This window comes from Quercus lobata, chromosome 9 (assembly GCF_001633185.2).
Source record: "Quercus lobata isolate SW786 chromosome 9, ValleyOak3.0 Primary Assembly, whole genome shotgun sequence".
Taxonomy (NCBI): domain Eukaryota; kingdom Viridiplantae; phylum Streptophyta; class Magnoliopsida; order Fagales; family Fagaceae; genus Quercus; species Quercus lobata.
The window spans coordinates 10,241,002-10,268,403 of NC_044912.1; the positions used below are offsets into that span (position 1 = coordinate 10,241,002).

Consider the following 27,402-nt stretch of genomic DNA (forward strand, 5'->3'; position numbering starts at 1 on the left):
GAAGTGCTAGCGGCTCGCCGGGCTTTGGTTTTTGCTAAGGAACTCGGTTTTGAAAGAGTGATTGTGGAAGGAGACTCTACAAACACTATTACCTCTATTAATGGAGGGCACATGGATCTTTCGGCTATGGGCTATGTTTTGTTAGATATCAAAAGCTTATTTTCTTGTTTTTCTTATATTTCAATTCAGCATATTAATAGAGAAGGAAATTGTTTGGCTCACAAGCTTGCTAGACAAGCTGCCAGTGTTCCTTTTTTGGTTTGGATGTAGTCTGTTCCACCAGACGTTTTTGAGGTGTATCAACTCGATTTATTACGGATGCAATAATAAGATCTCTACCCCAGAGGGGATTTTTCTCAAAAAAAAAAAAAAAAAAAAAAAAACAACCATCATAGCACGTAGGTCATAGGTTGGAATCCTATTGTATCTATCAAAAAAGAAGAAGAAGAAGAAGAGGTGTTTACACACCAATCTACACCAACTCACTAGACCACCACCGAGCCGCTCACTTTGTTGGAAGGAGTTGCCAATGACGCATATTCCAATAATAATCACCAACTACTAATTCTAATCATCGATTGGTATAGTTGTTGGCAGCAATTTTAAAATTTCATCGTTAACTAAGTCGACCGTGTGTGTGTCTATATATATATATATCAACATGCATAACCTCAGTTAGATCTGTGATCATCTTCAAGACATATCTAAGATCCTCTTTCATCTTTCCTCATCAACCTTCAGTTGCCAATGTCATTGCACTCATAAGTATCTTTCTCTGGTTGTCGATTGAAGTTTGAAGGTGGGTTGATTGAAGAAGGTGAGTCTCAATTCTAACATTTTTTGGGTTTGATTTGCTATGGGTTTGATTATTAGATCTTAACTATTGATATGTGGGTTTGAATTCTTGGGATATATAAAGATCTTAGGTTTCCAAAGCTCTCTCTCTCTCATGTTACAATGCTTGATGACAACTGACTACTGCATAGACGAAAATCGTTGTTGATGTTTCCAAAAAATGGATTCAAAGTTGCAGTGGCGATTTACATTTTTAGGAGATCAATGACTCTAGTGTGGCCCAAAAATCCCTCCTAAAATTGACCACATCAGCCGATGAACACCTCCAATAGAAACCCATTTTTATAAAATTCCATGAGGTCCTCTAATTTGCTCAGCTATTAAATTGTTTCCTTCTTTGGAAAATTTTGAATATAGGCAAAATATATAGAATTTTTTTTTAAAATATTTTATTTCCATATAAGTTTTAGATGACCAAATTTATGGTTGATTAATTATAGGCATATCATAAATAGTGATTTTTCCTTTGGGTTGGTGGTTAACCTCCGCAATGACCTTTCTTCTAGGTAGTTTTTCTTGTGTGTTATTTGTATGATTGCTTATTGCCTTATATTAGATAACTTGTTTAATAAGATTCAGATCTTCTAGATTTTTTAGTGAATTCTATTATATATATATAGAGTTCTTAAAATTCTAACATTTCCCTTTTAATATAAAGTTTCAACCAAGCTACGTCTGCATTCCACTAGCTAAACTATTAAAAGAATGATTCTCAAAAAAAAAAAAAAAAACTATTAAATGAATAATTTTTTAATAGAAAAATTCTTAAACAAAAGGGATTGCCAAAAGGAGGAGTCACCCATTAAAAAAAAAGGGTCTAAACATAATTTTTCATTTATGATTGAAATTATTTGTTCATAATGGCAGTCAGTATATATACACCTACTTTTATAAATGCATTGAAAGAATAATTTTTTAATAGAAAAATTCTTAAACAAAAGGGATTGCCAAACGAAGGAGTCACCCCATTAAAAAAAAAAGGGTCTAAACATAATTTTTCATTTATGATTGAAATTATTTGTTCATAATGGCAGTCAGTATATATACACCTACTTTTATAAATGAATTGTTATGTTATTGAACATTTTGTCCTTGCTAACTATTAGCCCAATTCAAACTAGTTTAATAGAAATATGATAATTGAAAATGGGGAGAGGCTTCAGTTCAATGGTTAGTTCCATTAAACACGTGTTCAAAATTGAACATGTATCTACATCTCAAAATGTCTAATAGAACTAGCCACTAGATATAGGTCCAGCCCCAAAGAATAATACTAGATAAGGTTACCATAGGAAATATTAAAAAGAAGAAAAAGTCTTATGCCCAAAAAAAGTCACAACTCGCTCATGTGGCGAATTGTGGTTGATGGATGGGTGTCCTACCAGTATCCTCTATCAACCGCTTCTGTGGCTTCTTTTTATGGCACTAGAAAGACTCTAAAAAGAAACAGCAGAGGAAAAAGAATTGTATTCATGAAAAGTTGCCGGCCTCGAATCACAATCAAGTACCCACCAGTTGATCCAAAAAAATATCAAGTACCCACTGATTCAATTCAGGCTGAGAAAAAAAAAAAAAAAAAGCACCCACTTTTTTCTCTCGTGTCAATCTTGTGTATGATTGTGTGGATATTTCCCCACCCACCTACCGTTAATTGTCTTTTTTTGCACAATCACCTACCGTCCATCTTCACATTGCTTTCGCTTTCCTCTTGAGAGTTGGGACAATTGCCACTCACAATTCCAAATTCTTATTATAGAAAAAGAAAGTCAAAAACAAAAAGTACTTCCAACTACTTCCCCAATGTACAAAGCAAACGGAAAACAAATTCGATAAAAAAAAAAAAACACATACAGTATAATTTTTCACACACTGTTAAAAAAAGAAAAAAAAGAAGAAGTAAATCTCTTGTTGTGTATAAATAAGCTTATTATACACACACCATTTCCGTCTAACACAAAGCCTCAAAAAATTGAGACTGTGAGAGTGAGAGCTGAGAGAGATTAAACCCAGATCATCTGTTTCTCTTTCCCGCTCACTCTTTTTGCAGTTTTGCTCTCTCAGCAATAACAGATTAAACCCAAAAATAAGAAACGGAAAACAAACAAACAGAGTATTAAGAGCAATACAGCAATATCACCACCATTAACGCCAGGCAAGATTTCTCTCTCTTTCTCTCTCTCTGTTATCTAAAGTTTTCTACTTTCTGCTATTTGCTTTTATGTAATCTATTTGTAGATTATGTTGTAGCTTTTTCTTTTTTGTTTTTTGTTTTTGTTGTTTTTTTTTTTTGGATTGATATATTGTTGCTATTGGGCTTTGGACCATGTTTTCTTCAAAAATAAATAAATGGGCTATTTTTATTTTGCGTCAAACCCTAGTGGCTCTGTTTGTTTCCAGGGAAAACTGGGTTCTTGATTGTTGTTTGGGTGATTCTTGGTGCCAAATGCGGATTTTTTTTATAGTGATTATGTTAAATTAAAGCAATAGGGAAGTGGAATTTGAAGTTGAGATTCTGGGATTTTTTGATTCTTTCCGTGGAGAATTTTTGTTGTTACGTGTGTAGTTTGTATGGCTTTTTAGGACTTTACTTTTTCGGCATTTGACCAAAAGAAAACTGTGTTGTAGTGTTCATCGTTCTCTGCACAAAAGTAGATTCTTTTTTTGTTTAGAGAATGTTAAGTACAAGCCAAGGAAATCATGTAGCATCTTCTTAATAAGGTCCAAGTGATTTTATTTTATGTTTGGGTGAAACGGAGCTTGGGGATTTTCTTGATTGCGTGATTGACGTATTACTTATGTTTGTTGATTCTTTATTTGGTGAAATAAAGACTAAATTGGAAATATTGGGATTGATTTTATTGATATTTGTATTTTTCTTTTGAAAAAAAATATTTGTGTAATTTTTTTTGTCAAAATTAAAATGTGCATTTCCTTTTCCAGTGAAGATTCTTTTTTTAAAAAGTAAAACAGCCCGTTTTTGTTGATGGGTTTGGTTATATAAATGAGTCTCTTTTGCTTGTTATTGTATATTTGAGAGTTTGCTTGGTATTCTTCGTTCTTCTTTCTCTTTTCTTGAAGTTTTAATTTCATTGAATGGATGTACGCTCAAAAAAAAATAAAAAATCATTGTTTAGATTGTTTTCAATTTAATTTATGAACTACAGTAATGGGAGATGAATGCTTGAACTTAAAAGAGATAGGTTTCAGTGTGTTTGTGAGAGAGAGATTAACTATAGTTCTGATTTTTCATTGTTAAAGTTGTGTTTTTTAATGGATATACTTTCATCTGTAGAGGCTGGAGCTGGAGAAGAAAAAGATAATATATGGAGGGCGGCGCAGGAAAAGGTTTGGAATGCCAGAAGACTATGGATGGGAAGGGGAGTAACGGGAATGGTTCAGAGAAGGCTATCCCTTCTTGTTGCTTGAAGGCCATGGCTTCAGCCCCAGAGCTTGAGGCAAAATGCCATTCTACTGTTGTTTCTGGGTGGTTTTCGGAATCTCACTCTTGCTCTGGTCATTATCTATGATTTTTCCCCCAAATATTCATTTATTTTTGTCGTACGTGGTACTCCACAATATTTTGGTACAATGGTTGGTCTAAATAGTTTTATATTACTAACCCCATTTTCTTGCTTTGTTTTTACAGGGAAAGCCAGCAAAAGGGTTTATTTTAACAATCCAATGTGGCCTGGTACGCATTTTTTTATACATGTTATGCATTACATGATCTCAATTTAATAGTCTTCTCATACATCTTGATACTGTAATCTTACATATGTATAGATAGAGGTTTTCTTTTTTCTTTTTTTCTTTTTTTTTTTGGGTATGACTTTGGGTAGAATAGAATGGAGGTAAAGAACGCATGTGACTGATCTGTTCAGGATCCATAGCTGCCCCAAAATTTTGGGATTTTGGCTTTATTGTTGTTATTGTATCACTTTTTATTGTATGGTAGTGATATACATATCATTATGTGACCTTTATTGGACTGGTTCTCTGTGTGGAGGAACCATCCTTTTTCTTCTATTTTGGATTTACTTGATTTTTGTAATGATCGTTCTTGATTTGTTCAGTGTCTCTCTCTTTTTATTATCAATGAATCTTTATTACTTATCAAAAAAATAAAAATAAAAACATTGCTCATTAGATTAACCTGATGAAAAATATACCCCAAGGTAGGGGCTCAATGTTTTTCTTGCTAGTCAAACATCTTTTCTTATGCTACGAATTTTTCTTTAAAATAAAAAAAAATAAAAATTCTTAAACCTAACTCATTTAGTGAATATGGATCTTTTATTCAATATAAATAGGTATAGATGATTTTTTTTTTTTTTTTTTTTTTTTTTATCATATTTAGGAGAAGCCCATTCCCTAGTGGTGGAAAAAGTTTTGTTTAAGGCAAAGTCAGAGTATCAAGAGGTCCTTGTTTTTGAGGTATGGAGTTGCTGTCTGTTGTTTGCGTGACCTTCACATACCTTATAATTGTTTCATTGAGTTGGTTAATGTTAATTCTTTGTCTGCAGTCCTTAACATATGGGAAAGTACTTGTACTTGATGGCATTGTTCAGCTGACAGAGAAAGATGAATGTAGCTACCAGGAGATGATTGTTCATCTTCCTCTCTGTTCAATTCCATCCCCCAAAACTGTAAGTTCATCTGTATTTAAGTCCCTCCTGTTTATAATTTACATTTTCTGTAGCTTTGCTTGTGTCATATTTTCTTTTCTCTTATCCTTCGCATTATTTGTCATTGGACAATGGGGGTTGTAAACTTCTTATACTTCATGTTTGTTTGAAGATAATGGTTGGTCTAGTTTGATTGTATTACATAATGCTGCTAATCTTTTTTTTCCCTTTTATATTGTAGAGATGTAATTTTTATTGAAAAGAAAGCGTTTACGTTTTTGGTAATTGAAGCTTGTAATTTGATGTTCATGTATCATTTAGAAATAAAATGGTCTAAACTCTACTGCTTCCTAGAACTTTAAGGGAAAATGTTGAAAATAAAGATGTTATGAGTTCTTCCATTTAGCCAATTGTATATGGGTTTTCTATTGAGTAAGAAAAAGAAATATAATCTTGATAAAAAGAGAATGTAATGGAACTTTGATGTGCATTAGATGGATGGCAAAGTTTGATCCTTCCATCTATACTAAGCAGGAATTGGTAGCCATCATTTCATTTGCTGTAATACTACTTTATTTTTTTATCTAGTATTTTTGTTCATACATATATATATACACATAGATTTTAAAATTTTTTCCAACCAATAATTTTTCCATTTTGACCTTATAATATTGCTGAACTGTGTGTGGGTGTGTTTGAGTCTATCTATATGCAAAAAGGCTAATTAAGTTCTGGTAATTGATTTATTCTCAATACGGTGGTGGTGCCATTGATAGAAGAGTTGGTGATGCTAGTAGCCCTTGGTTGGTGTGGTGGCATGGCTTGTAGTGACTGATAGTTGCAGTGATGATTTGGTGGTTGCATGATAAGTTGTGTGGCGGTGGTTTTATTTTTAGGGAGGTGGCAGTGGTGCAATTCTGACAGTTATTAGTTTCTAGCCGGAGCTGGTCGTGATGGTGGCCTTAAATATTTTACTTTGCAGGGGATTGGTAGGTATATTTCTGGAATTACTGCTCTGCTAAAAATATGACATTTTTTGGAAGAAACAACAGTAAAGTCAGCAAATTATCAATATTTTCTCTCTATTGCATGTATGTAATTGTAATTTTATTTGTTACATCATAGAACACAACATATGTTGTTTCTTACAGTGCTCTAGCTGGACCTGAACCCAAGCTCGTGTTCTTAATTCCATGTTAAGACTAACTATAGCTGCATGTTTTTAGGATATAATAAATGTGCTATCGTGATATTTCTGTAGTTTTGTGCCAACGAAGTGACTTTTGGTGGTTGCTTAATATAATTGAAACCAATATGTTATGATCTTTGCGTCAAGACTGGTGAAAATTGTAGGGCAATAGTTGGTCCAGAGAAAATATGAGTACGGTGAGCAAATCCAGTTAGTTTGTCTTGTCTTATTTATTTTGTCTTGGTCATTAAGATTTGCTACATGTCTTTGGAAGCATAAGTGAATTTTGTTTTGCTCATGCTCAATTGACGTTATGCCTCCAGTAAAGTAATTTAAAAATATAGCCAATGAGCTCTAGCTCAACTAGAACTTTCTCCCTTGGTATGGAATGGGGTGAGAGGTGAGGTTGTGGGTTCAAGGCTTACTAGTGTGTTTGTAACTTAATATTACAGCATGCATGGTGCTCAAAGTACTCTATAATTGGAAGCAAGTTTTAGTTAGCTTGGTGATGTTTAAGTTCTTTGAGCTGTGAAGCTGATCAGAGGATCTGGTTGCCCTATGAAGATTGTGGACCAGGGGCAGTTATACTGTGTGTCCAGCTTCTACTTCTGCGTGACTTTGCATGTTGGTTTTCCTCTTCAGTGTTGGTATGATTTTGAACGTTACTAATATTAATTTCACAGGTTCTTGTTGTTGGCGGTGGAGATGGTGGTGTTCTTAGAGAAATAGCTCGCCATAGCTCTGTGGAGCAAATTGATATATGTGAGATAGATAAGATGGTCATTGATGTGAGTAGATGTTGTGATGTGCCTTATTCATTTAATTACCTGTTCAGTAGAGTTTTCTTTTTCTTTTCGCTTTTTGGGTGGAGGTAATCAACTCATTGTCTTGATTTCTTTTATTTAGGTCTCTAAAAAGTTTTTTCCAGAGTTAGCTGTTGGGTTTGAGGACCCTCGTGTCCACCTCTGTGTTGGTGATGGTATGTTCAAACAGTGTCATTGGTTCTTCTCTTTTTCACTGGGTTTCTGTTGATTTACAATGCTGTAGCCCTTAGTTGATCTTACTATTATTTTTGGACAGCTGTTGAATTTCTTCGGAATGCATCTGAGGGGAAATATGATGCAATTATTGTGGATTCATCAGATCCTGTTGGTACGTGTTTTTTTTTTTTTTTTTTTTTTTTTTTTGGGTGGGTGGGGGGTAATTATTCATTTCAGATATTCAGAGTGGCGTGCTTCTGCATGTTAGTTTCTGGGCTTGGTTTATAATCTATTCTTTTTTATCTTAAAAACTTATCCTCTCCTCTTTCTAAATTATTTTATGAATTTGGTTAAAAATTGTGAGGTTTGCCTGAAATCTGAAATATGCAGTCTAATTGTTTAGGAAATACTGAAAGCTTCGATTTTTTTTTTTTTTTTTTTTAATCTTATTTTTTAGTTTGAAACTTGTGCTTATAAGGTTTGTGATGCCAAAACGTCACTCATAGGGTTCTTTTGCCTGATATAGGACCTGCTCAGGAGCTTGTAGAGAAACCTTTTTTTGACACAGCAGCCAGAGCATTAAGGCCTGGTGGTGTCCTCTGTAACATGGCAGAAAGCATGTGGCTCCATACGCATCTAATTCAAGATATGATCTCTATTTGCCGTGAAACATTTAAGGGTTCTGTTCACTATGCCTGGACTAGTGTGCCAACATATCCAAGGTATTGATGTTTCCTATTGTTTCACGAATTTCATGGTAGAAAATTTTTTTCTAGCATTTTACATTTTGGCTGCCTGTTTATTTCTTGTTCTGCTGTGTATGTTTTCAAAATGTTGAGAATTACTGAAAATAGGTTGTCTTTATTGGCCTAACACTGTCTGAACTTTGAGTTTGTTGCTTAATGAATTTTAGAGTTGCCTGCCGCAAATTTTTTGTTTTAAATCAGTTAGACATTATAATAAGTGCAACTATAAATAGGATACCACCCCAGACATAATTATATCCTATCAATTAAGTATTGGAATTTTAGAATTTGCTTTGGTTTTATAGTGTGGTTTTTGTAAAATTTTTCCATGCCATGCAGTGGTGTGATAGGATTTCTTATATGCTCAACTGAGGGGCCACCTGTTGATTTTCTAAATCCCATTAATCCTATTGAGAAGTTAGAAGGAGCTCTGAAGCATAAAAGAGAGCTAAGATTCTATAACTCAGAGGTAAGATCTCTCTCTCTCTCTCCCTCACACACACACGCATGCATGCATTCAGCATAAATTGGCATTGGTATACAGCCTTCGCTGCAACTTTTTTTTTTGCCTTGACCTGAGTTATAGAACATTAGCTCTCAAGCATAGAAGAGAGCACAGGTTCTATTACTCATGGGTAAGATCTCTCTCTCTCTCTCATGCATGCCCACACGCATATATTCAGCTTAAATTGACATTGCTGTGCAGCCCAAGCTGCATCTTACTTTTTTCCCTTGAGAATTGAGTGAGCTATAGAAAATCATTAACATTATATAGCTAGCAAAAGCTGAATATTTTGATACACTAGGCCTGAAAAGGTCAATGATGTGATGACATACACTCGGGAATGAGGCTTTCTTAACCTTTGCTGGTAAATCTCTTAGGTGAAGATTGTCAATTTCATTCCATTATAATCTGGTATCATTAGAAAACATACAATAATCCCTTCATGCTTGAATCATGATGCTGAAGTACATTTTTTTTTGTGTGATTGAAATCCTTATTTGCTCGCTGCTCAAAAAGAAAAAAAGAAAAACTTATTTGCACTTTGGCCAATGAAAAAGAAACAGAGGATTTATAGCTAACCTCAAAATTTCGGAATTAAGGCTTGGTTGTTATTGTTGTTGTATTGCACACATAATGTGACTTGAAACTAATTGGCATTATTCTTTTGACAGATGCATTCAGCTGCCTTTGCCTTGCCATCCTTTCTGAAAAGGGAGGTGAGCTTGCTTTGTGATTCTCCAACCCCGGCAGCACAACGAATCAGTGTTTCCTAGTTAATTCATACCAGTCCTAGTTTGGTTTTTCAGATATATGGAATTAGTAACATTGAAAGTAGACTTTAGGTGATTATTGCACAATTGTAGATGGGACCATGAGCTCTGTTTCAGGAATTAGAGAGGATATTAATTCTAGCGTGTAATATCATCTCTGCCAATAATCAATTTGTGGATGGCTACTTTTATTATATTTGTACCTCTGAAATTATCATATTTTGTGAATGTTGACTTTTCCTTGTTCATTTAGCCAAGTGGTTAATCTGCTTAATTGGGAATTGATGGTTCAAAATTTACCGTAGCAAATGCTGACATTAATTTTACTTTTTCAAGCCGTAACACGGTTGAAGTCACGTACTGGGAGATCTTGCAGGTCAATGTTGATGGCTGTGATTGGCCTATTTGTGGAATGTTGGTTTTTGGTGCCCCAAGAAAAATAAATGGAAAGTGTTTCCATTTGTTTGTGAATGATCCAATCTTATGGCAAGCTGTATTAGCCCATAAAAATCTTTTCTGTGGCCAATCAAACTTTTAAAGTAGTTCCTTTAAGTCTACAATTCAATTAAGACAAATTTGAATCTCTATCATCCGTTCTAGCTTCCATGGCCGCATGGTTAAGAATAAATATAGAGACATCTAAATTCACAATAATAGGCCGGAGCTTGGAGTGGTCGATTGTAAGTGATGGTTCTATCCTCTTTTTACTTATATCCACAATTTTTTTCACCATTTAATTATTTCAACAAATTGTGAAATTGGATAAATCCGAGACATCCATATATGATGGTATGATCTTCTAAAATCAATGTCATCTGTTTTTGCATAGGCTGTCTGAAAATTGAAGATAGGTCCAAAAAGTGTAAATTTAGCCCTTCAATACTACAAATAACACATCTTATCCTCGTTCAAATTATATTATGATAGTAATAATGTTAAATAATTCTATCTTTGTAATGCCTTGTTCTCTTTTTGCTACCTTGGCATGCATGTGTACTTACCAGTTACCACACATGTGAATGAGTACCTCGTAATTAAGTGGGGACCAATAATAACAACCTTAAAAAGGTGATCTATACTAAAAAGTAGTAGATTCTACCACGTGTTGAATCTTTACCGAATCTAGCACGCGTTCTTTATTCTCATCCCTTCTTATTTGTATCACATAGACTATAATAATTTTTTCTCACTTTCTCGAGAAAAAAACAGGCACCTTAGCTTCACAATTACACTTTCTTGTTCCCTAAAAATTCTCCTAAGGTACAAATTTTTGTCACTCTCGAAGTAAACTATAAAAACTTTCGCGGAAATTTTTTTTGGGAGTCCAAACAAATGGATTTTTGAATTTTGTTAAGTCTCGTGAATTCTTGTGATTTCCGTGAAATTATCAGAAAACTAAATATTTGTATTTAGATTTTTCAGGTGCATTCTTTATGAGGAAATGTTAAATTACTATTTTTTTTTAATCAAAGTTTTTACTTTGTTTAATTCAATATTATAAAGGTGTATAATTTTGTTTGTTTTAGGTGGTCTTGCAAGTCCATGATTTGTGTGTGTGTGCGGATTTTTGACCCGATATAGATGACGACGCTGGGTGCACTTTCAGCTTTTGTAGTTGCTAACCAGGTGAGTATCGGTAACCATGTAATTTTCTCATTCACCTTTATAATTCAATACAAATGAGAGTAATTTAATGCTTTATATGTGTATGAATGGATGTATGTATGTATATATTGTAGCTAGCTACGCGCATTTATATAAAGTGATACGAAAAAGAAAAACAGGCGGGTCTTTGATGGCGTTGAGCCATTGAGCGACAAGCTCATGCTATCAAATAGCAACTCTTACGGCCCTTGTTTGATTGGATGCATGCTGTAGGCGGCATCCATTTGATTTCTTTTGTTGATTTTGTTGATTCTCTTCGTTTGTGAGTGAATTCTCTGAAAAAGGTTTGTGCATATTTTATCTTGTGTCATTCTCTGTTCCTCTTCTAATAAAATTTTTTCTAATAAAAATTGGTTGTGTTAACGGGCATTGTAAACAGCAGTTTTTTTGACTTTTTTTTTTGTTATAATTTTTTGTCTTTTTTGCAGTTTCATGCCATTTTTTTCCAGCTTTATAAGCTGTGGGGTTAGCTTTATAGAGAAAAAAAATATTAAAATAAACTGTGAGATTAGTTTTATGTCTTTTTCTTTTATTTATCCAATTTTTTATTAAATGTGACCTATATTAGTCCCACCTTAACAAGCACTGCATGGTGCTTGTTAACGTTTCCCATAAAAAAATATAGAGCGATACAAAACGTTCTCAATTAGTTACTTATTTCTTGGATGATCTGAGCAACCATGAATGGATGATTGTCCTAGTGTGCTGCTGGTCACTTCTATTAGTTTTTAATCTGACCGCTTATATGAATTGAAGACCAATTATTTTCTTTAGTTTATGATGATGCGTTGATGTAAAAAAGCTACTTGAATTGATGGAGACAGATGCTAGATGGCGATGATGTAACTGGTGATTCACTGGATGGTGATCCGTGTGTATCAGCTAAATTAAGCTATATTTAATTTGCTTAGCTTTTATGCATATTTTAGCAGACAGTCACCTTTTTGTAAATAATGTAAATTGGTGTTATTGAATGCTTTAGCCTGCATCTTCCGGTGAACTTCTTGTTTCTTCTCCCTTTGAAGTTTGAAGTGCTTAAAAGTGTACCATTTAAGTGTCATTTGAGCTTTGACTGTTTTATTGATTAAAGAAACCATCCAAGGCTAAATGAATTTTCTGGTCTGCAGGCAATTCAAACAGCTGATATCTTACAAATTCCGACCTCCAACTTGAGATGGGAGCTCCAACATCTGCCATGTAGATTTCATGTGAAACAGCCAACTCATGTTTTTCAAATATTAGCCACACATGGAAGGAACCAAAAGCCAAGGATGTCAGCTTTTGCTGTTCCAGATGGAAATAAGAAGGCTGAAATGGGCAGTTCACATGGCGATCCAGTGTTTGTGATGTCTAAAAATAATAGACGTTCCAAGGATCCAGATGTGGAAGCTGTTGCATCCAGTTCACAATCACAAGCCAACTTTTGTCCAAATTCTGAGCAGCCAGGAAGCCAAGGAACACTTCTTGACAAGCTAAAGGCAGTTCACTTACATGTATTAGCATCTGAACAATGGAATGCTTCTCTACTTAAATTATGTCACAGGTACATATAGTGACTTTCCAGATACAGTTAAAATGCCCCCCCACCTCCCCCCCCAACACCAAGAAAAAAAAGGCAAATCTGTTATTCTGTTTAAGTTCTTGAGTAATATGTTGTCTGGCAGCTGATCCTATAATATACCACCACTCAATAATGTCATGTTAATGAACCATCAAAGATGCACTTTGAACTTTTTGTTGAATTCTTCTTACATTTAGTACTTGAAACTGCCCCCTCCCACCCCCACACATCCTCCCCCCCCCCCCCCCCCCCCTCTCTTCCTCTTCCTCTTCCAATAGGATGTGTCAAAATTTTTTACTTCCCCTCTTGTTAATCTAGTTGCATGTACTTTCCCAAAAATAAGAAAGTTTTACAAATGATCCTTTATATCAATGCACTGTGGCCAAAATTCAACCATAGATTGAGTACATCTCTAATGATGTCCCCATTCCCAGACCATTTCTTACTCCTGCAACTAAATAATTTAAGCAACCAAACTGATTGTTTGAATTTTATATTGATAGGAACATGTTCATTGATGTCATGATCGTCTCTGCAATAATAATTTTTTACATTTTTTTTTATAATGCTATGCAATAACAGGTTTAGTGTCTACTTTTCAAATTTGGTAAAACTATTTTATTTTGTGAAGCACTAAATTGCTGAACAGGGTAAAAATTATGCTATCTTTTTCGAAGTAAATCCACTTTCTTAGTCTTCTTGAAGTTTATTTTTCCCCCCTATACTCAAGTTGTTATATAGTAATCACATTCTAATCAATGAATACTTTGTCCTAGCAGAAAATACTTGGTAAGTGCAACAAACTTAGTACATTTTTTGGCACTGAAATGCCTTGATCTAGAGCAGCTCAATGAAGATCTTTCTTCTGTTGGTCTTTTGAATTTGGAGACCGTCAATTCTCATATCCATGCAAGTCTTACTGCAGCCATCCGATTGCTAGAAACTTTGAAATTAAACTCTTTGAACACGAAGGAGAATATTGGTCCAGGAATTGACACCCAAAATAGAATAGACCAACTAAAGAATGAGAAGTTCACAATACATACAATGAAGAAGGCATTCTCTAATGGGGAGTTACTATTGGGGCCATTTCAACATGACAGAACTACTCATATTATGGTCACAGTTGGCCAAGAAGCCCTTGGGAGTGAAATGCTTATAACTGACCTTATCAAGATGGGGGCCTCCATTATACGGATTAATTGTGCACATGGAAACCCAAGTGATTGGAGTGAGATAATCAGTAGAGTGAAAAGAAGTTCTCATTTGCTGGAGAAACCATGTCGAATTCTCATGGATTTAGCTGGACCTAAGCTCCGAACAGGCAAACTGAAGCCAGGTGAATGTGTGATGAAGATATCGCCCAAGAAAAATGCTACTGGAAATGTGATCTTCCCTGCTCAAGTTTGGCTTTGTCATAAAGGAGCTGGTCCTCCTCCTGCTCACTTCACTCCTGATGCAGTTCTTTTCATAGATGACCAAGAATTTCTCAGCAAGATCAATGTAGGTCATACTGTGAGATTTCATGACATTAGAGGAAGAAAAAGGATGCTTAAGATTTGCAGGAGGCTTGATGTATTTTCTGGCACTGGGTATGTGGCTGAGTGTTCTAGGACTGCTTATGTTGAGTCAGGAACGGAATTGTATGTTAAGAGAAAAAAATTGAAGTTCCCAATTGGAAAAGTGGTGGATGTACCTTCCATAGAGCCATTTATAAGATTGAGAGTTGGAGACTTGTTAATTATATCACGAGATCGTTTGTGTGAACAAGATGAATTGCCTGGACCCACTAGTTCTGCTCCTACAATAGCTTGTTCTTCTGGCCTTCTATTTGATTCTGTCAAACCAGGAGATCCCATTGCTTTTGATGATGGAAAGATTTGGGGAGTAGTTCAAGGAACTAGTATCTCAGAGATTATTGTTTCAATCACTCATGCTGGTCCAAAAGGTACTAAGCTTGGATCTGAAAAATCCATCAACATCCCAGAGAGCAATATATGGTTTGAAGGCCTAACTTCAAAGGATCTTATGGATCTTGATTTTGTTTCTGCTAATGCTGACATGGTTGGAGTTTCATTTGTCCGAGATGTTCGTGATATAGTAGTTCTCCGCCAAGAATTAGAGAAGCGGAAACTTCAAAATCTAGGAGTTGTTCTAAAGATCGAGACAAAGAGTGCATTTGAGAAATTGCCTCTGATGTTGTTGGAGGCAATGAAGTCTTCAAATCCTCTAGGGGTGATGATCGCAAGAGGAGATCTTGCGGTGGAGTGTGGGTGGGAAAAGTTGGCTGATGTGCAAGATGAAATTCTATCTGTCTGTAATGCTGCCCACATACCAGTCATTTGGGCAACTCAAGTGCTGGAGTCACTTGTCAAGTCTGGGATGCCTACCAGAGCTGAGCTAACTGATGTAGCCAATGGAAGGAGGTAAGATTCAATTTGTTACTTACTATTTCATTGATTGATTAATGACTTGTTTAAGTTGCATGAATATTATTAATTTTTTCCTTCGTGAATGCATGGTGTGTGTTGGTATTGTTATTTGTCACCTATACATGTATATGAATGAAGACATTTGGAACTTATTGTGACTGCCATTATTCTTCAATTCCATATCTTTGATTTGATGATGAATTGTAGTTTTGATAGTGTCAAAGCATATGTCGCCATTCAAACTTTCAAGTCCAATAGCCCTATGAATCACCTACTCCTTATTTGAATTCCGGGAAATAATTATTTCAATATGCTCATAGCAGTTTTCTGTGTAGTTTTTAAAACCCTTTAATATTATATTTGTATGTGTGCATGCGTGCGTGCATGTGATTCTATTTTCTTTTCCCCTCTCCTTTTTGATGGGAAAATAAGCACATGAATGATAATTGCCAAGCAGGACTAATGGGTTTATGATTTGTTTACGCAGGGCAGGTTGCATCATGTTGAACAAAGGAAAACACATTGAAGAGGCTGTTAAATTCTTGGATGGCATCTTAGATGGAAGCTCCATAAAGATGTAAGCAGCACTTAAGCCTCTTGTACTCTTCAGCCACTTGTTTCAGTGCAAGCTCATCTGCTTATCTTGCGAGGTATATAAATCTCCTTGTTTATGTGCAGCAAGAGGTTTCCATTTGAATTTAGGACATTAGAGGGGTTTCAATCTGTAAATACTTCCCACTTTCATCAAAGCAATCATTTAAATTTTTCACATTTTACTGCCGTGGTAATTTGAACCTGCATTCAGTGTGTGAAGATGAGGATCAATTCTGTGCTTGGATTGATTCTGTATATAAAATTCCTTTTCATTGGTATAGTTTCTGAGCTTTTAGTTTGGGTTGATTATCCATATGTTCAGAACATTTCTGATTATAGGCTGCCACTCCATATAGCTTTTTGGAAAATTAATTTAAGGCAATCCAAAGCTTTTGTGGCTAAAAGTAATCTTTCTTGTAGTGACTTGGACTTGGTCTGTTTGCATCCATTTAAGTAAGCTTAAGAAATAAGAATCTGTTGTCTAGCAATCTTGGACTGTGTTGGTTGTTATGTTGTGTTTCTCTCTTTGATGAGCTGCCCGATCCCATTTGTACATATATGAAGGCATCTACTGCAGCTTTGCTTTCATTCTCTGAAAACCATTTTAGAAGTTTCAAAGAGCAGCAAACAACATTGAAGGGGGAAAAATCAAAATCATACATTTCACAAATAATTGACAGTATCATACATTATTTAAGAAGTTTAATTTTTTGTTTCCTACTCTAGTCATTCACTGAAAACACTAGCAAGCCAATCACTGGAAAACCAGTAGTGTATCCAATTGTCAATCATTACAATTTACAAGGTTTGGCACCAAAATAGAATAGTCAGAGCCCAGAGCGGCGTAGGATTTTTATTCAGCATGAAAGGGAATTAGTACCACACATTGAGGTGTAAGTGGTCTTACACAAACTTGGTGAGTTCCCGTCCCGTAAGCCACTGGGTAGACTTTATAAGCACATCTTCATGATGGTGGTGGCTTCGTTGCCAGGCACGATAGCGGGGGCTGCGGCGCCAGGCTGCTAGTATAGATGAGGCTGCCAAAGGTTTCCACCTCTCCAAGTTAGATCCAGTGATGTGGCTGAGCATCTTGCTAAGCTGCCACCAGTTTTGAGTGAGTATAGTCTTGAGGTCACTAGCCCTTAAAGCAAAAGCTTCAACTTTTGTATGGCATCTAACAGTCTTGGGCGAGATGGGGAGGTTGGATAGGTCGGTTAAGGAGAGGGCTTTGAAACCCCATTCTAGAATTTCTTCACCATAGAATTGACCTTTACCAAGACACTCACTTTTATTACCATCACTACTTGTATAGGTCCATGCAATGCCTTGCGTGACAAAGAGCATTGCATCGAGTGGTTCTCCCTCTCGAAAAATATAGCTGTGCTCACTGTGGTGCATTGGCTTGAGATGGTCGAGAAACACTTGCAAAAGTTGATTGTTTATGTTTTGAAACCTGGGAACCTGGCTTAAACACATTCAACAAGAATAATGAGAAAAGTTTAAATATCAAATCCAAATGATTGATTATATAAGTTTAAACAGGAATTCAATATTAAGAACTAATTAATAAATTGTAAAGGCCAAGCTAGTAATATGACTGTCTTTGTAGAAAGATGACACATTTTGTACTTAATTGACTCAATATAGCCACATGAGTAAGTTTAATTGGGAACCTAAGTCATTGCACTCAGCAATTTGTACCTAAGTTTTTCCCTATGAAAAATCACATACTAAACCAATGGTTTCTCTGCATAAATCCAGCAATGCTCTCTCTCTCTCCCTCCCCTGATAGTGAACTCAAGATCTATTTCAACCCTTCCCTTAATCTTCTGAACCAAAGGCATGAGTCAATTTTATTATTATTCATATAATGCATGCTACGGAAGTCATTGAAGTTTGAACCATCAAAATAGGTACCTTGCAACAAGTTGTTGAGAAAGGTCAGCATGCAAAGAGAATATCTAATTTGTAGAGAAATGGTGCAATTGCTCAACTTAGGGGGGAAAAGTTTCTTCTTTCTTTTCACATTTAAAGTTTTGGGATCAATTTGGCAGATATTTGAGATAATAGGATTAGAAATTTGTTTTATCACTTAGAAGATTACATATTAATGCCAGGAATTGATCTATCACTTAAAATAAAAACAGAAGGTACATGCAAATCACATAATATGACCAAGAATATCATCGGGATTAACCCTTAGTCTCTGTTCATGATTTCATTTATTGATTCAGAAAATATATAATCAAGAAAACAATTTCAGAGAAGCTGATTAACTTACTCTCTTTAGCATATCCAAGCATAGATGGCGCTTTATATTAGATTTCTTGCGAACATTAAGAAGCAGACTTTCTACATTAGCATCTTTGTCACCTTCTAGTATGTCTTTTACACTCTGCATGATCTCTTCATTTATATACTGAGGGAGATCATTCTTTGAGATCCATAATTCTATATCTATTTCTTTCAATGTCATCTTCCTTCTTATCTCCTCCGACCTTGTAGTTGCCAACTGCATATATGTCTGTTTCACAACAAAGTTCATTCAGACATCTAATCCTATATAATATAGGTATCATGAAAGCATTGTTTTCTACATATCCAGAGTATCTCATCAAACCTTTAACATTGATATGAGAATTAGAATCTATTAAAGACTTACTAATATTTAAACCTGTCATTGTTATATTAGTCCAAACCCATATTTGAGCTTAATCCCATTGTTATATATATATATATATATATATATACAAATGCATTTGGTTTGATTTTTGGTCAAATCTGGTCAAATCTAGTCAAATTTTGTCAAAGTCATTTTTTTTTTCCATGACATATTGTAGTTGTGTCCGATTTGAGTGAATGAGCTTAGTCAACATGATCGAATAACTAGGAGCTGTAAATATTTGAAAAAAGGAAAAAAAAAAAAAAAATAGAGAAGTGAAAAGAGAAGAATTGGATACTAACCTGCACATTTCCAATGAGATATAAAAATAGTAGCAAGCCAGCAACAGAAATAAAAATTGCGAAGCAGCCTTCCCAAATATAGTTACTTGTTTGGAGGTTTTGACCAAGAGAACTGCAAAAATAGCCCAACTAAATCAGAAACTAAAAACTTTTGGATGAAAAGACAAGATTTTTATTTATTTTATTATAAAGAAAATTTGCAGGTGTGATCACTACCCTGCACCACTTAAATTCCCGCATTGTGTTATGACCTATGACATGGGATCAACCAGGCACTAAGTCATAATCAAGTTCTTCTCATTACACATAATAATATGTTACACATTTGATATGTGAATTGATTAGAAAAAGGGAATATGCAAATGTTGAGGCAGACTGAAACCCTACTTGAAAACTTAATAGTAAGATATATGTATGCAATCACTAATAAAAATTAAAAACTACCACATCTTAAATTAGCTCAACAGGGAATAGTGAAGTTTCTAACATGTGCAATTGCAAACCTTAGATTTCGCAGGCCCCACCAAAAACACTGAAAGAATTTTTGTGGAAAGTCTGTGGACTCTGCGACACCTGACTGAAGGGCATCGAGATATATTCCAAAATCAAATAGTGTCGTATTTGTTGTTTTTATAGGGCAAAAATCATCTAGGAATGTGTAGTTTCCTGAACTGTGATCACAGTTTAAAGAACTGTGGACACATCTTGGATGATTTTCACAGGCTATGTCCCAACAAGCCATTTCTCTTTGAATTGAAAAGAAATACCAAAAGGCTCCCAATACCTATATGATCAGAAAGTAATTACACATCAGTATATTTTCATAAATTAGGCATAAGGACATCCAAACCATTTTACTGGACAAGCATTTTGTTTGTACATGCATAGTTTGAAGAATGAGAAGAAAAGGCATGTCTAAAACTAAGGTCACATGATGTAATAATTTCTTGAGTTTCAATGAAATCATATGATTTAAAAAAAAAAGAAAGAAAAAGAAATCAGAATTTAATCAAACTTACATGGCTGGCAAGGATGTACAGAAAGAAATTGAATAAACCTTTGACCCATACAGAGGTTTTAGCGAACTTTCTGGCACTCCTCGTAAGTTCCCTCCAGGATAGGTAGATTCGAAGAATTCGTGGCACATATTGAAACAGAAGAATAGAGTTCATCAACTTTCTTGTATTCGAATATTTCACGCCTCTCGCTGAAAAGATAACTGAAACAACAACCTGACAAGATAAAGGACAATGTTAATTTTAAGAATAAGATCATTATGAGTGTGAGCATAGCCAAATTTCTAAACATTAAGCATCTTATAATCTAACGGACATATTCAATGTTTGAATCTTTTGTTCCCAACTATCAAATTATCAGAAAAAGTAAGTCTTCCTTATGTACCTGTGGCATGGGAAGAATAGCGAGAATGTCAATCACGAAATATGGCCAGAAATACCTCCTAGCTATTTTCCTAGCATCTTTAACTAACACAGGTTTTCCAAATTTCCGAGAGGCCTTGTCTATAAAACCAGTGCGAAATTGCAAAATCATATGAACTATGTGAATGATATCAGTCATCGATCTCAAAACAATAGCTGTGGCCCTCAACTTTTTGTCTAACCTAATGCACTTGTTATCTTCATTGGTCACAGGAATGTAAAAGAACAAAGGATCCAATGATACTGCAATTACACACGACACTACAAATATTTTGTTCCACCAATGAAGGAATAAATCCCGTGGGTGAAGAATTTTCAGTAATGCCTTTTCCTGGGAATGTAATCCATTATTAGCCGGAAAGTGCTCCTCCTTAGTTTCTATCAGGCAATCCGGACTCCTACATAAAAACAGAAGAAAAAACAGTAATATATAACTCAAAGGCTCAAGCTCACAACTATTATTTATATATCAAGGTTTGAATCCATTTTTCCCATTGTTATATATATATATATATATCAAGAGGTGATGGAATGGAACTAACCTCCAACAACCGTAGTTTGGTGAATTATTCATAACTAGAGTTTATATATGATACAGTGCAATCAACTCTAAACTATTAGTAGGCCTGAATGAACTTCTTTATGCACCACAAGCTTCGGAATATTGATACCAACTGGAGAGATGAGAGATGTAGATAGCATTTTTCATGTATCCAAGTGCAAAATCGCCAGGTGAACTGAACACCATAAGACATTATCAAGAAGAAGAAAATTTCAGAAGCATTAGAATCAGTCAATCAGGACAAATTGTCAAAGAAAAAAAAAACTTATAACTAAATTATATATATTGAAAAATTACCAATCGTCTCAAAATCTCTAATTCCATGATAAATTACCGATTATCCTAAAATTTTAAACTATTAAGAAATGATTAATTTGATCATTTAATCATAATTCTAACACACACACATAAAATGAAACTGATAAAAGAGAAATGAAATTATGTAAATAGATTATAATATGCACTGTATGCAAATAGATAAAGTAGTGCCTTGCTTCACAAACTCAAGGAAGAAAAGAGGGCAAACCATAGTGATGGTTGTAAACTTCAAGTTTGCAGCAATGGTGAAAATTTGTTCGATTTCTTTCATTAGTTTAATATAGATGTCGATAAAAAGCTCATTTGCAGAGAGTTCAAGAGGATTTTAGTAAGAAATTTATTGTTCAAAATTATAAGAACGGGTATACATTAATTAACCTCCCGAAATAGTACAATTGGCTGAGAATTATATTTCATAAATTCATTCTATAAATTCCATACCTACAGTGAGATATGATCCCCAAAACTCCACCTTAATATGGTGAAGAAATACAGCTACGTTACAAGTTCATTAGTTATACCTATTATAGATCGTTTAAACTCCAATATCTTTACCTATTAAAGAGAAGAAATATTACAAGACGATAAGACCATTGATTATATTCCTTTTTTTTTTTTTTTTTCCTTATATCAATTTAAATGTCTTGCTTCTATTTTTTGATATGAATATCTCCACTATTTTAAAGATATCAGGCACAGTGAATTGAAAAGCTTTACAAAAAAACATTTTTAGAATAATTACGTAAAGAAACTCAATTTCCAACTTGTTGACTTCTGTGAGTGCTGAACAGTTTACGCTCATATAAATCAATCACTTTTCGTCCATCCCTTACAACTGCATAAATCGGTAAGTTATGACAAAAACAAACATGAAGAGTCGTTAATCACTTACAATTGCACAAATCAGCAAGTTATGACAAAAGCAAACACTAGGAGAGAGAGAGGTGGTGTATCTACTTACAGTGAAGTTGAACCCTGTAGAACTCAGTCCAGTGGGCGTTTTACAAGGTCGAGCAAGACTGCAAGAGACACCGAGGATTTACAGAACAAAAGCGTGGAAAACGTTGAGTTGGGATAGGATTTTTAATGTGTGAGGAAAATGTAAGAAACAAAACAGTTGCAATTATTTCGGTTCTAATAATTTGTTAGTGAAGTACTGACAGTCACACTGATCATGTCTTTTTCCTAATAGGTGTCAAGCTATGAATGACAGAGGAAGACTTTTTTTCCCGAGTCAATTTAGCCGCCCAACCACACAACCAGAATTAAATTCTTAAGATAATGTTTGGCTGAGTCTAAAGATAGAAAAGTAGAAGTGTCGAAAAATATTAGAAGGATAAAAAAAAAAAAGTAAGAGAACATGAAATATTTGTAATTACATGCAATAACTCAAGAAAAAAAAAATGATGATTGCCAATGACATGGAGGTCAAATGACTTTTTTTTTTTTTTGGCCTTTTAAATAGTGACAGTCACATGGAGATGACCCTCCAAAATTTTTGAATTTTTAGTAAAAATAATACGTAAAAGACGAAAAAAGTTGTGATAGGCTTAAGATGAGATTTTGATGCTCTTTTTCTCATAACTATCCAACCAAAATTAATACTTGAGTGAAATTTATTTCATTGAAAAGTAGATACTTGAGACTTCACACAGTTATGTTGAATCTGAGAATCTCACTTAAGCGAGAATAAAATAAACTTCAGTTGAACAAAATAGCGGTGCGAAAAAATCCGACTTTAATTAGAAAACAGTTTGGGCTCTATTTTAACCCTACTTTGCACTTTAGATTAAGCACCTTATGCAAGACTTTTAGAGGCAAGAAATAAAGCTATACTTTAGCTAAAAAGATCTTACTTTTCGTTTCTTCATGGTTCCATTCTGTGAGTACATAAGAGAGCATTCATGAGAAAATACTTCTAGTTTGTACCAATAAACATGATCAAAAGGTTAAAACCACAATGTCTATCAAATCTTCAAGAAGCCTTAGAGTAACCAAGAGATTGATTTGTCGATTGACGGATTGACTTGCAGCAATAAGTAACTTTGGAGGTAGAAGAAAGGAGTCTGTAGTTGTTATAGTTATAGTAAGAGTGAGGAGCTTGGGTACTCAGTTTGACTAAGTATACGAAAGTCACGTGAATGATGTGTATACCACAACAATCTTGAACAATGGACTTGTTTTGTTGGGCTTTACCACGGATTGTCTTTATTGTTGGGTTTTCACTTTTTAGTAGAGGTGTGCAGAAAATCCGCCAATCTGCCAAACTTGATCCGATTCAATTCAATCTGTCAGATTGTGTTAGTTTTTAGGGCTTGGTGGGTTGGGTTGGGTTATAATTTTTTTTTTATAGCGGGTCAGGTTGGGTTTGAGTCATAAAATTACAAACTCGCCAAACCCGACCCAACCCACTCATATTTTAATATATGTTTAAAATATATGATATATTTAATAATTAAAAAAAAAAAACCAGTTGTAAAGCACTTCCTCAGTTCCTACTATCATATATAATATAAAATCATATTAGTTCTTTTAATATATATTTAAATATATTATATAATTGATAAAAAATTTAAAAATTTTTAGATATAATTTATTTATAACTGAGTTAGGAACTCATGCATATTTTGTTTATAAGTGAATTAGGATACTAGTTTATTTATATTTTGTTTATCAACTCAGTTGGATACTTAAACATATTTTATTTACAATTAAATTGGAATATTAGTTTATATATTAATGTATATTTTGTTTATCAACTCAGGTGGCAAGTGTGATATATTTTTTTTGTTCAATTTAATAATAATAATAGTAATAAAAAAATTTTCAAACCCATGGGTTCAACCCGACCCAACCCAACCCATGTGGGTTGGGTTGGGTTGAGTTGGATTTATGTGATGGGTTGGGTTTGGTTGAATTTTTTTTGACCCACCATAGTGGGTTAGGTCAAAAAATCCTCTCAACTCGACCTAACCTGACTCATACACACCCCTACTTTTTACTTTGTGAATAAATCATTGTCCCCGTGTAAATGTGTTGGTTATTTATTACTTTCAATATTTTTAGCCATGCAAACCTCTTGATTTGAATCTTGACTAAATAACTACTTCGTCAATTAAATTGGTAGTAAGCTATTGCAGGGGTCTAAACTCTAAACATCATTTTTCAAGAAGCATCATGAGAAGTTATATTAGTATTGCTTGAATCGCTTCACAAATGAGATGCTAATCTAACTCAATATGTTTGGTGTGCTCGTAAAAGATGAGATTAGCAGTAACGTGGGTGCCTTTGTTGTCATAGTAAAGTCGCATAGGGCCATTGCGTTGGGAAAAATTCTATATAACTGTGAATAAATTTCAGCAAGTACAGCGAAAGAACAACTATACAAGAACACAAAGATTTACGTGGAAACCCTTTCTCCTTGAAGGGAAAATACCACGGGACAAATTTTGAATAATTTCACTATATTAAATAGAGATTACAACACTTAGAGATACAACTTGAGCAAAGAAAAAACTCTCTTTTTCTTTTCACTCACTGCTCTCTTCCTCAATGTGTATCTCTCACAATTTTTTCTTACTCTCTCTATTTTTCTCTTACTCACGCAGTTCTTAGTCCTCACTTTCTGTGGGACTTCACTCTTCACCCTTCTCCAAATGGCTGAATGGCCTTACTTTATATTTCTTCATCCTTTTCTTCTTTTCTTGCTTCAACGTATCTCACAAGTTTAGGCCCTGTTTGGATTTTTTTTCCTCACTCATCACTTCTCACTCAATTTTTGTCACTTATCACTCATCACTTAAAATACCCTAACTCCCTACATGAAGTCTGTTTGGCACCATCACTCAACTTGTCATCACTCAATTTTTCAACTGTTTGTGGGCCCCATACCTGTAACTTGGTGCAGCTTTTACTTTTTTTTTTTTTTTTTCCTTCAACCCCCAGTACCCAAACTCACCGAACCAAGTAAAAAAAAAAAAAAAAAAAACCTTAATGAAGAAGACCAAGACCCAGCGTGAAAGGGAAAAGAAAAAAAAGAAGCCACCTAGTGTGAAAGGAAAAAGAAAAAAAAGAAGATGAAGAAACCAAACTCACTGAACCCAGTGAAGGAAAAAAAAAAAATGTCAAAAGTTGTAGCTAACTCGCTTACCTTTATCTCAAAAAAAAAAAAGTCGCGGCTAACTTTGACCATGGGATCTAGTATGTAGTTTTAATTACGAAAATGTCATTGAAAACAGAGTTATGGAAACTGAAAACACCTAAAATGTGTTTTCAGTTTCCTCAACTTATCACTCAAAAATCAGAGAATTGAGTGATGGAAACAAAAACCAAACAGACTTCTCAACCATCGGTCCCACCATTTTTGAGTTATGGGTGATGGAAACAGAGTTATGAGTTATAGAAACAGCAAATCCAAACAGCCCCTTAACATCACATCTCCATTTATGTGGCTTGACTTTTGTACATCCCCTCATAAATGTCGCGGGACTTTTGTACATAATTATAGAGAAAGAGATGAACCCAATTCTTTTCTTTCGATCAAGCTACTTTAGCAAACCCATTTCACTTTGCTGACTTCTTAGCACTTGTCCAACAAGCTCATTTAATGAGCTAAGCAAAAGAGTGGGCTGGACATGTAGGTGTCGGCACCCAACACATTGTGGATGATGCAAAGGTTGCTAATTTTTTGATGGAATTTTCAATTTTTTTTTTAATTTTAATTTTATTTTGTAGGGAATCAAAGGTTGCTAATTAGCAGCCGAAGCCTAATGAGTTTACATCTAGTAAAAGTCATTGTACAATATTTGGCTTCAGCATATGAGCAATTGACAGTAGTTTTCTTCTTGTTCTTCCAAGAGTTGGAAATATTACTAAGAGCATCTGCAGCCCAAAATGCTATTCTATTCTACTTTACCATCCCAAAAAGTTACTTTATCTATTATACAATATCATTTTACAATACTCCAGTATCCTAACTTTTATTTTATAATACAACACATTAAAATAATATTTCTACACAATAAAATAATATATTCCAAAACCCAAATAAAAACAAAAACCCAAATCACCTCTGCAATCACCTGCTACCACCACCACCACGAAGAACATACCCAAACTGTTGTTTTCTTGAAACCCTAGAAACCCCAGCCAGAAACTCCGGCAACCACGACAACCCACAAAATCAAAATCAAACCAAACCACGGCAACCCCCAACTCCACCACCATGAACCCACAAAAAAAAATCCATCCCAAAATCAAATCAAACCAATAGCAAAATGCCATACCCAATTCCTTTAAGCACTGGTCATAGCAACAATAAAAATAAAAAATAAAAACCCCAACCCAGAACTCAAAGAAGACGATCCATGGAGAAGACGATCCACCACAACCCACCACGATTCACAGAGAAGATGATCCACCACGATCCACGGAGAAGACGAGAGGCTTGGTGTTGGCAGCGATGGCAAGAGAGAGAGGGGATGAGAGAGAAGAGAGAGGCTTGGTCAAGTGGCTTGCGGTGGGGCCTGTGATAGTGGGTTCGGCCATGGTGGCTTGGTGATGGCGTTCATGTCCACCATGGTTTTGGGTCTGAAGAGGAGAGAACAAACAAGAGAGAAGAAGACAAGAGAGAGAGAGAGAGGGAAATGAAAGAATGAGAAAGGATGAGAGAGAAGAATTAAAGATAATATAATAATAATTTTTATCTAGGATGGTATTGTAGTAGTATTGTAAAATTTTTTACAATTGGCACATTTTGCAAGTTGGGTTAGAGCAACATTTTAAGACTATGATGGTAAAATATATCAACATATACAATATACCATTTGGGCTGCGGATGCTCTAAGGGATACACAATAGCCCGTGATAGATCAAAGAGTACTTGGACAAGTACCCTAATCAAAATCACAATAGGCTGCAAGATGGGTGGGCGTGAAACGCAATAGAATACCTTGGTTGGGAGCATACTTCAAATATGCCACATTAAGATGAGGCTTTGTATCATGTAGAATTTCCAAGGCATATTTGCATTGAGACAAATAAATCCAATGTTTAGAGCAAGTAACTTCAATGCCTACTAAATATTTTAGAAGGCCAAACTATTTTACCTAGAAACTACTATGTAAAAAACCTTCAAAGAATTGATGACACTGAGTGTCGTTAACGGTTAAAAAGAATATAATCAAAATGAGTTTCAT

The 27,402-nt window shown here is 34.8% G+C and overlaps 3 protein-coding genes across 5 annotated transcripts; 2 read left to right on the forward strand and 1 right to left on the reverse strand.

The window, feature by feature from the left end:
* The first annotated feature begins 2,748 nt into the window (after nt 1-2,748).
* LOC115960231 (spermine synthase) lies at nt 2,749-9,922 on the forward strand. Its single transcript, XM_031079019.1, has 11 exons — nt 2,749-3,007; nt 4,148-4,368; nt 4,502-4,546; nt 5,213-5,289; nt 5,379-5,501; nt 7,353-7,457; nt 7,576-7,648; nt 7,750-7,821; nt 8,176-8,371; nt 8,735-8,864; nt 9,572-9,922. Exons 2-11 carry the CDS (start codon nt 4,179-4,181, stop codon nt 9,671-9,673), a joined length of 1,113 nt encoding a protein of 370 aa, XP_030934879.1. The 5' UTR covers nt 2,749-3,007; nt 4,148-4,178; the 3' UTR covers nt 9,674-9,922.
* Nucleotides 9,923-11,228: 1,306 nt separating this feature from the next.
* On the forward strand, nt 11,229-16,104 carry LOC115960680 (plastidial pyruvate kinase 4, chloroplastic). 2 transcript variants are annotated; one of them, XM_031079646.1, is made up of 4 exons: nt 11,229-11,296; nt 12,463-12,878; nt 13,676-15,322; nt 15,816-16,104. In XM_031079646.1, exons 1-4 carry the CDS (start codon nt 11,252-11,254, stop codon nt 15,907-15,909), a joined length of 2,202 nt encoding a protein of 733 aa, XP_030935506.1. In that variant the 5' UTR covers nt 11,229-11,251; the 3' UTR covers nt 15,910-16,104. The 2 variants fall into 2 exon arrangements, with proteins under 2 accessions (XP_030935506.1, XP_030935507.1); XM_031079647.1 differs by having other exon boundaries at nt 15,821-16,104.
* A 479-nt stretch (nt 16,105-16,583) lies between these two features.
* On the reverse strand, nt 16,584-22,397 carry LOC115959216 (cyclic nucleotide-gated ion channel 1-like). Of its 2 annotated transcripts, XM_031077533.1 has the most exons (9): nt 22,167-22,397; nt 21,948-22,040; nt 20,868-21,062; nt 20,288-20,723; nt 19,906-20,118; nt 19,390-19,670; nt 18,887-18,998; nt 18,204-18,446; nt 16,584-17,383 (listed from the first exon to the last, which is right to left on the reverse strand). In XM_031077533.1, exons 3-9 carry the CDS (start codon nt 20,897-20,899, stop codon nt 16,826-16,828), a joined length of 1,875 nt encoding a protein of 624 aa, XP_030933393.1. In that variant the 5' UTR covers nt 20,900-21,062; nt 21,948-22,040; nt 22,167-22,397; the 3' UTR covers nt 16,584-16,825. The 2 variants fall into 2 exon arrangements, with proteins under 2 accessions (XP_030933393.1, XP_030933392.1); XM_031077532.1 differs by lacking the exon at nt 21,948-22,040.
* Nucleotides 22,398-27,402: the final 5,005 nt, after the last annotated feature.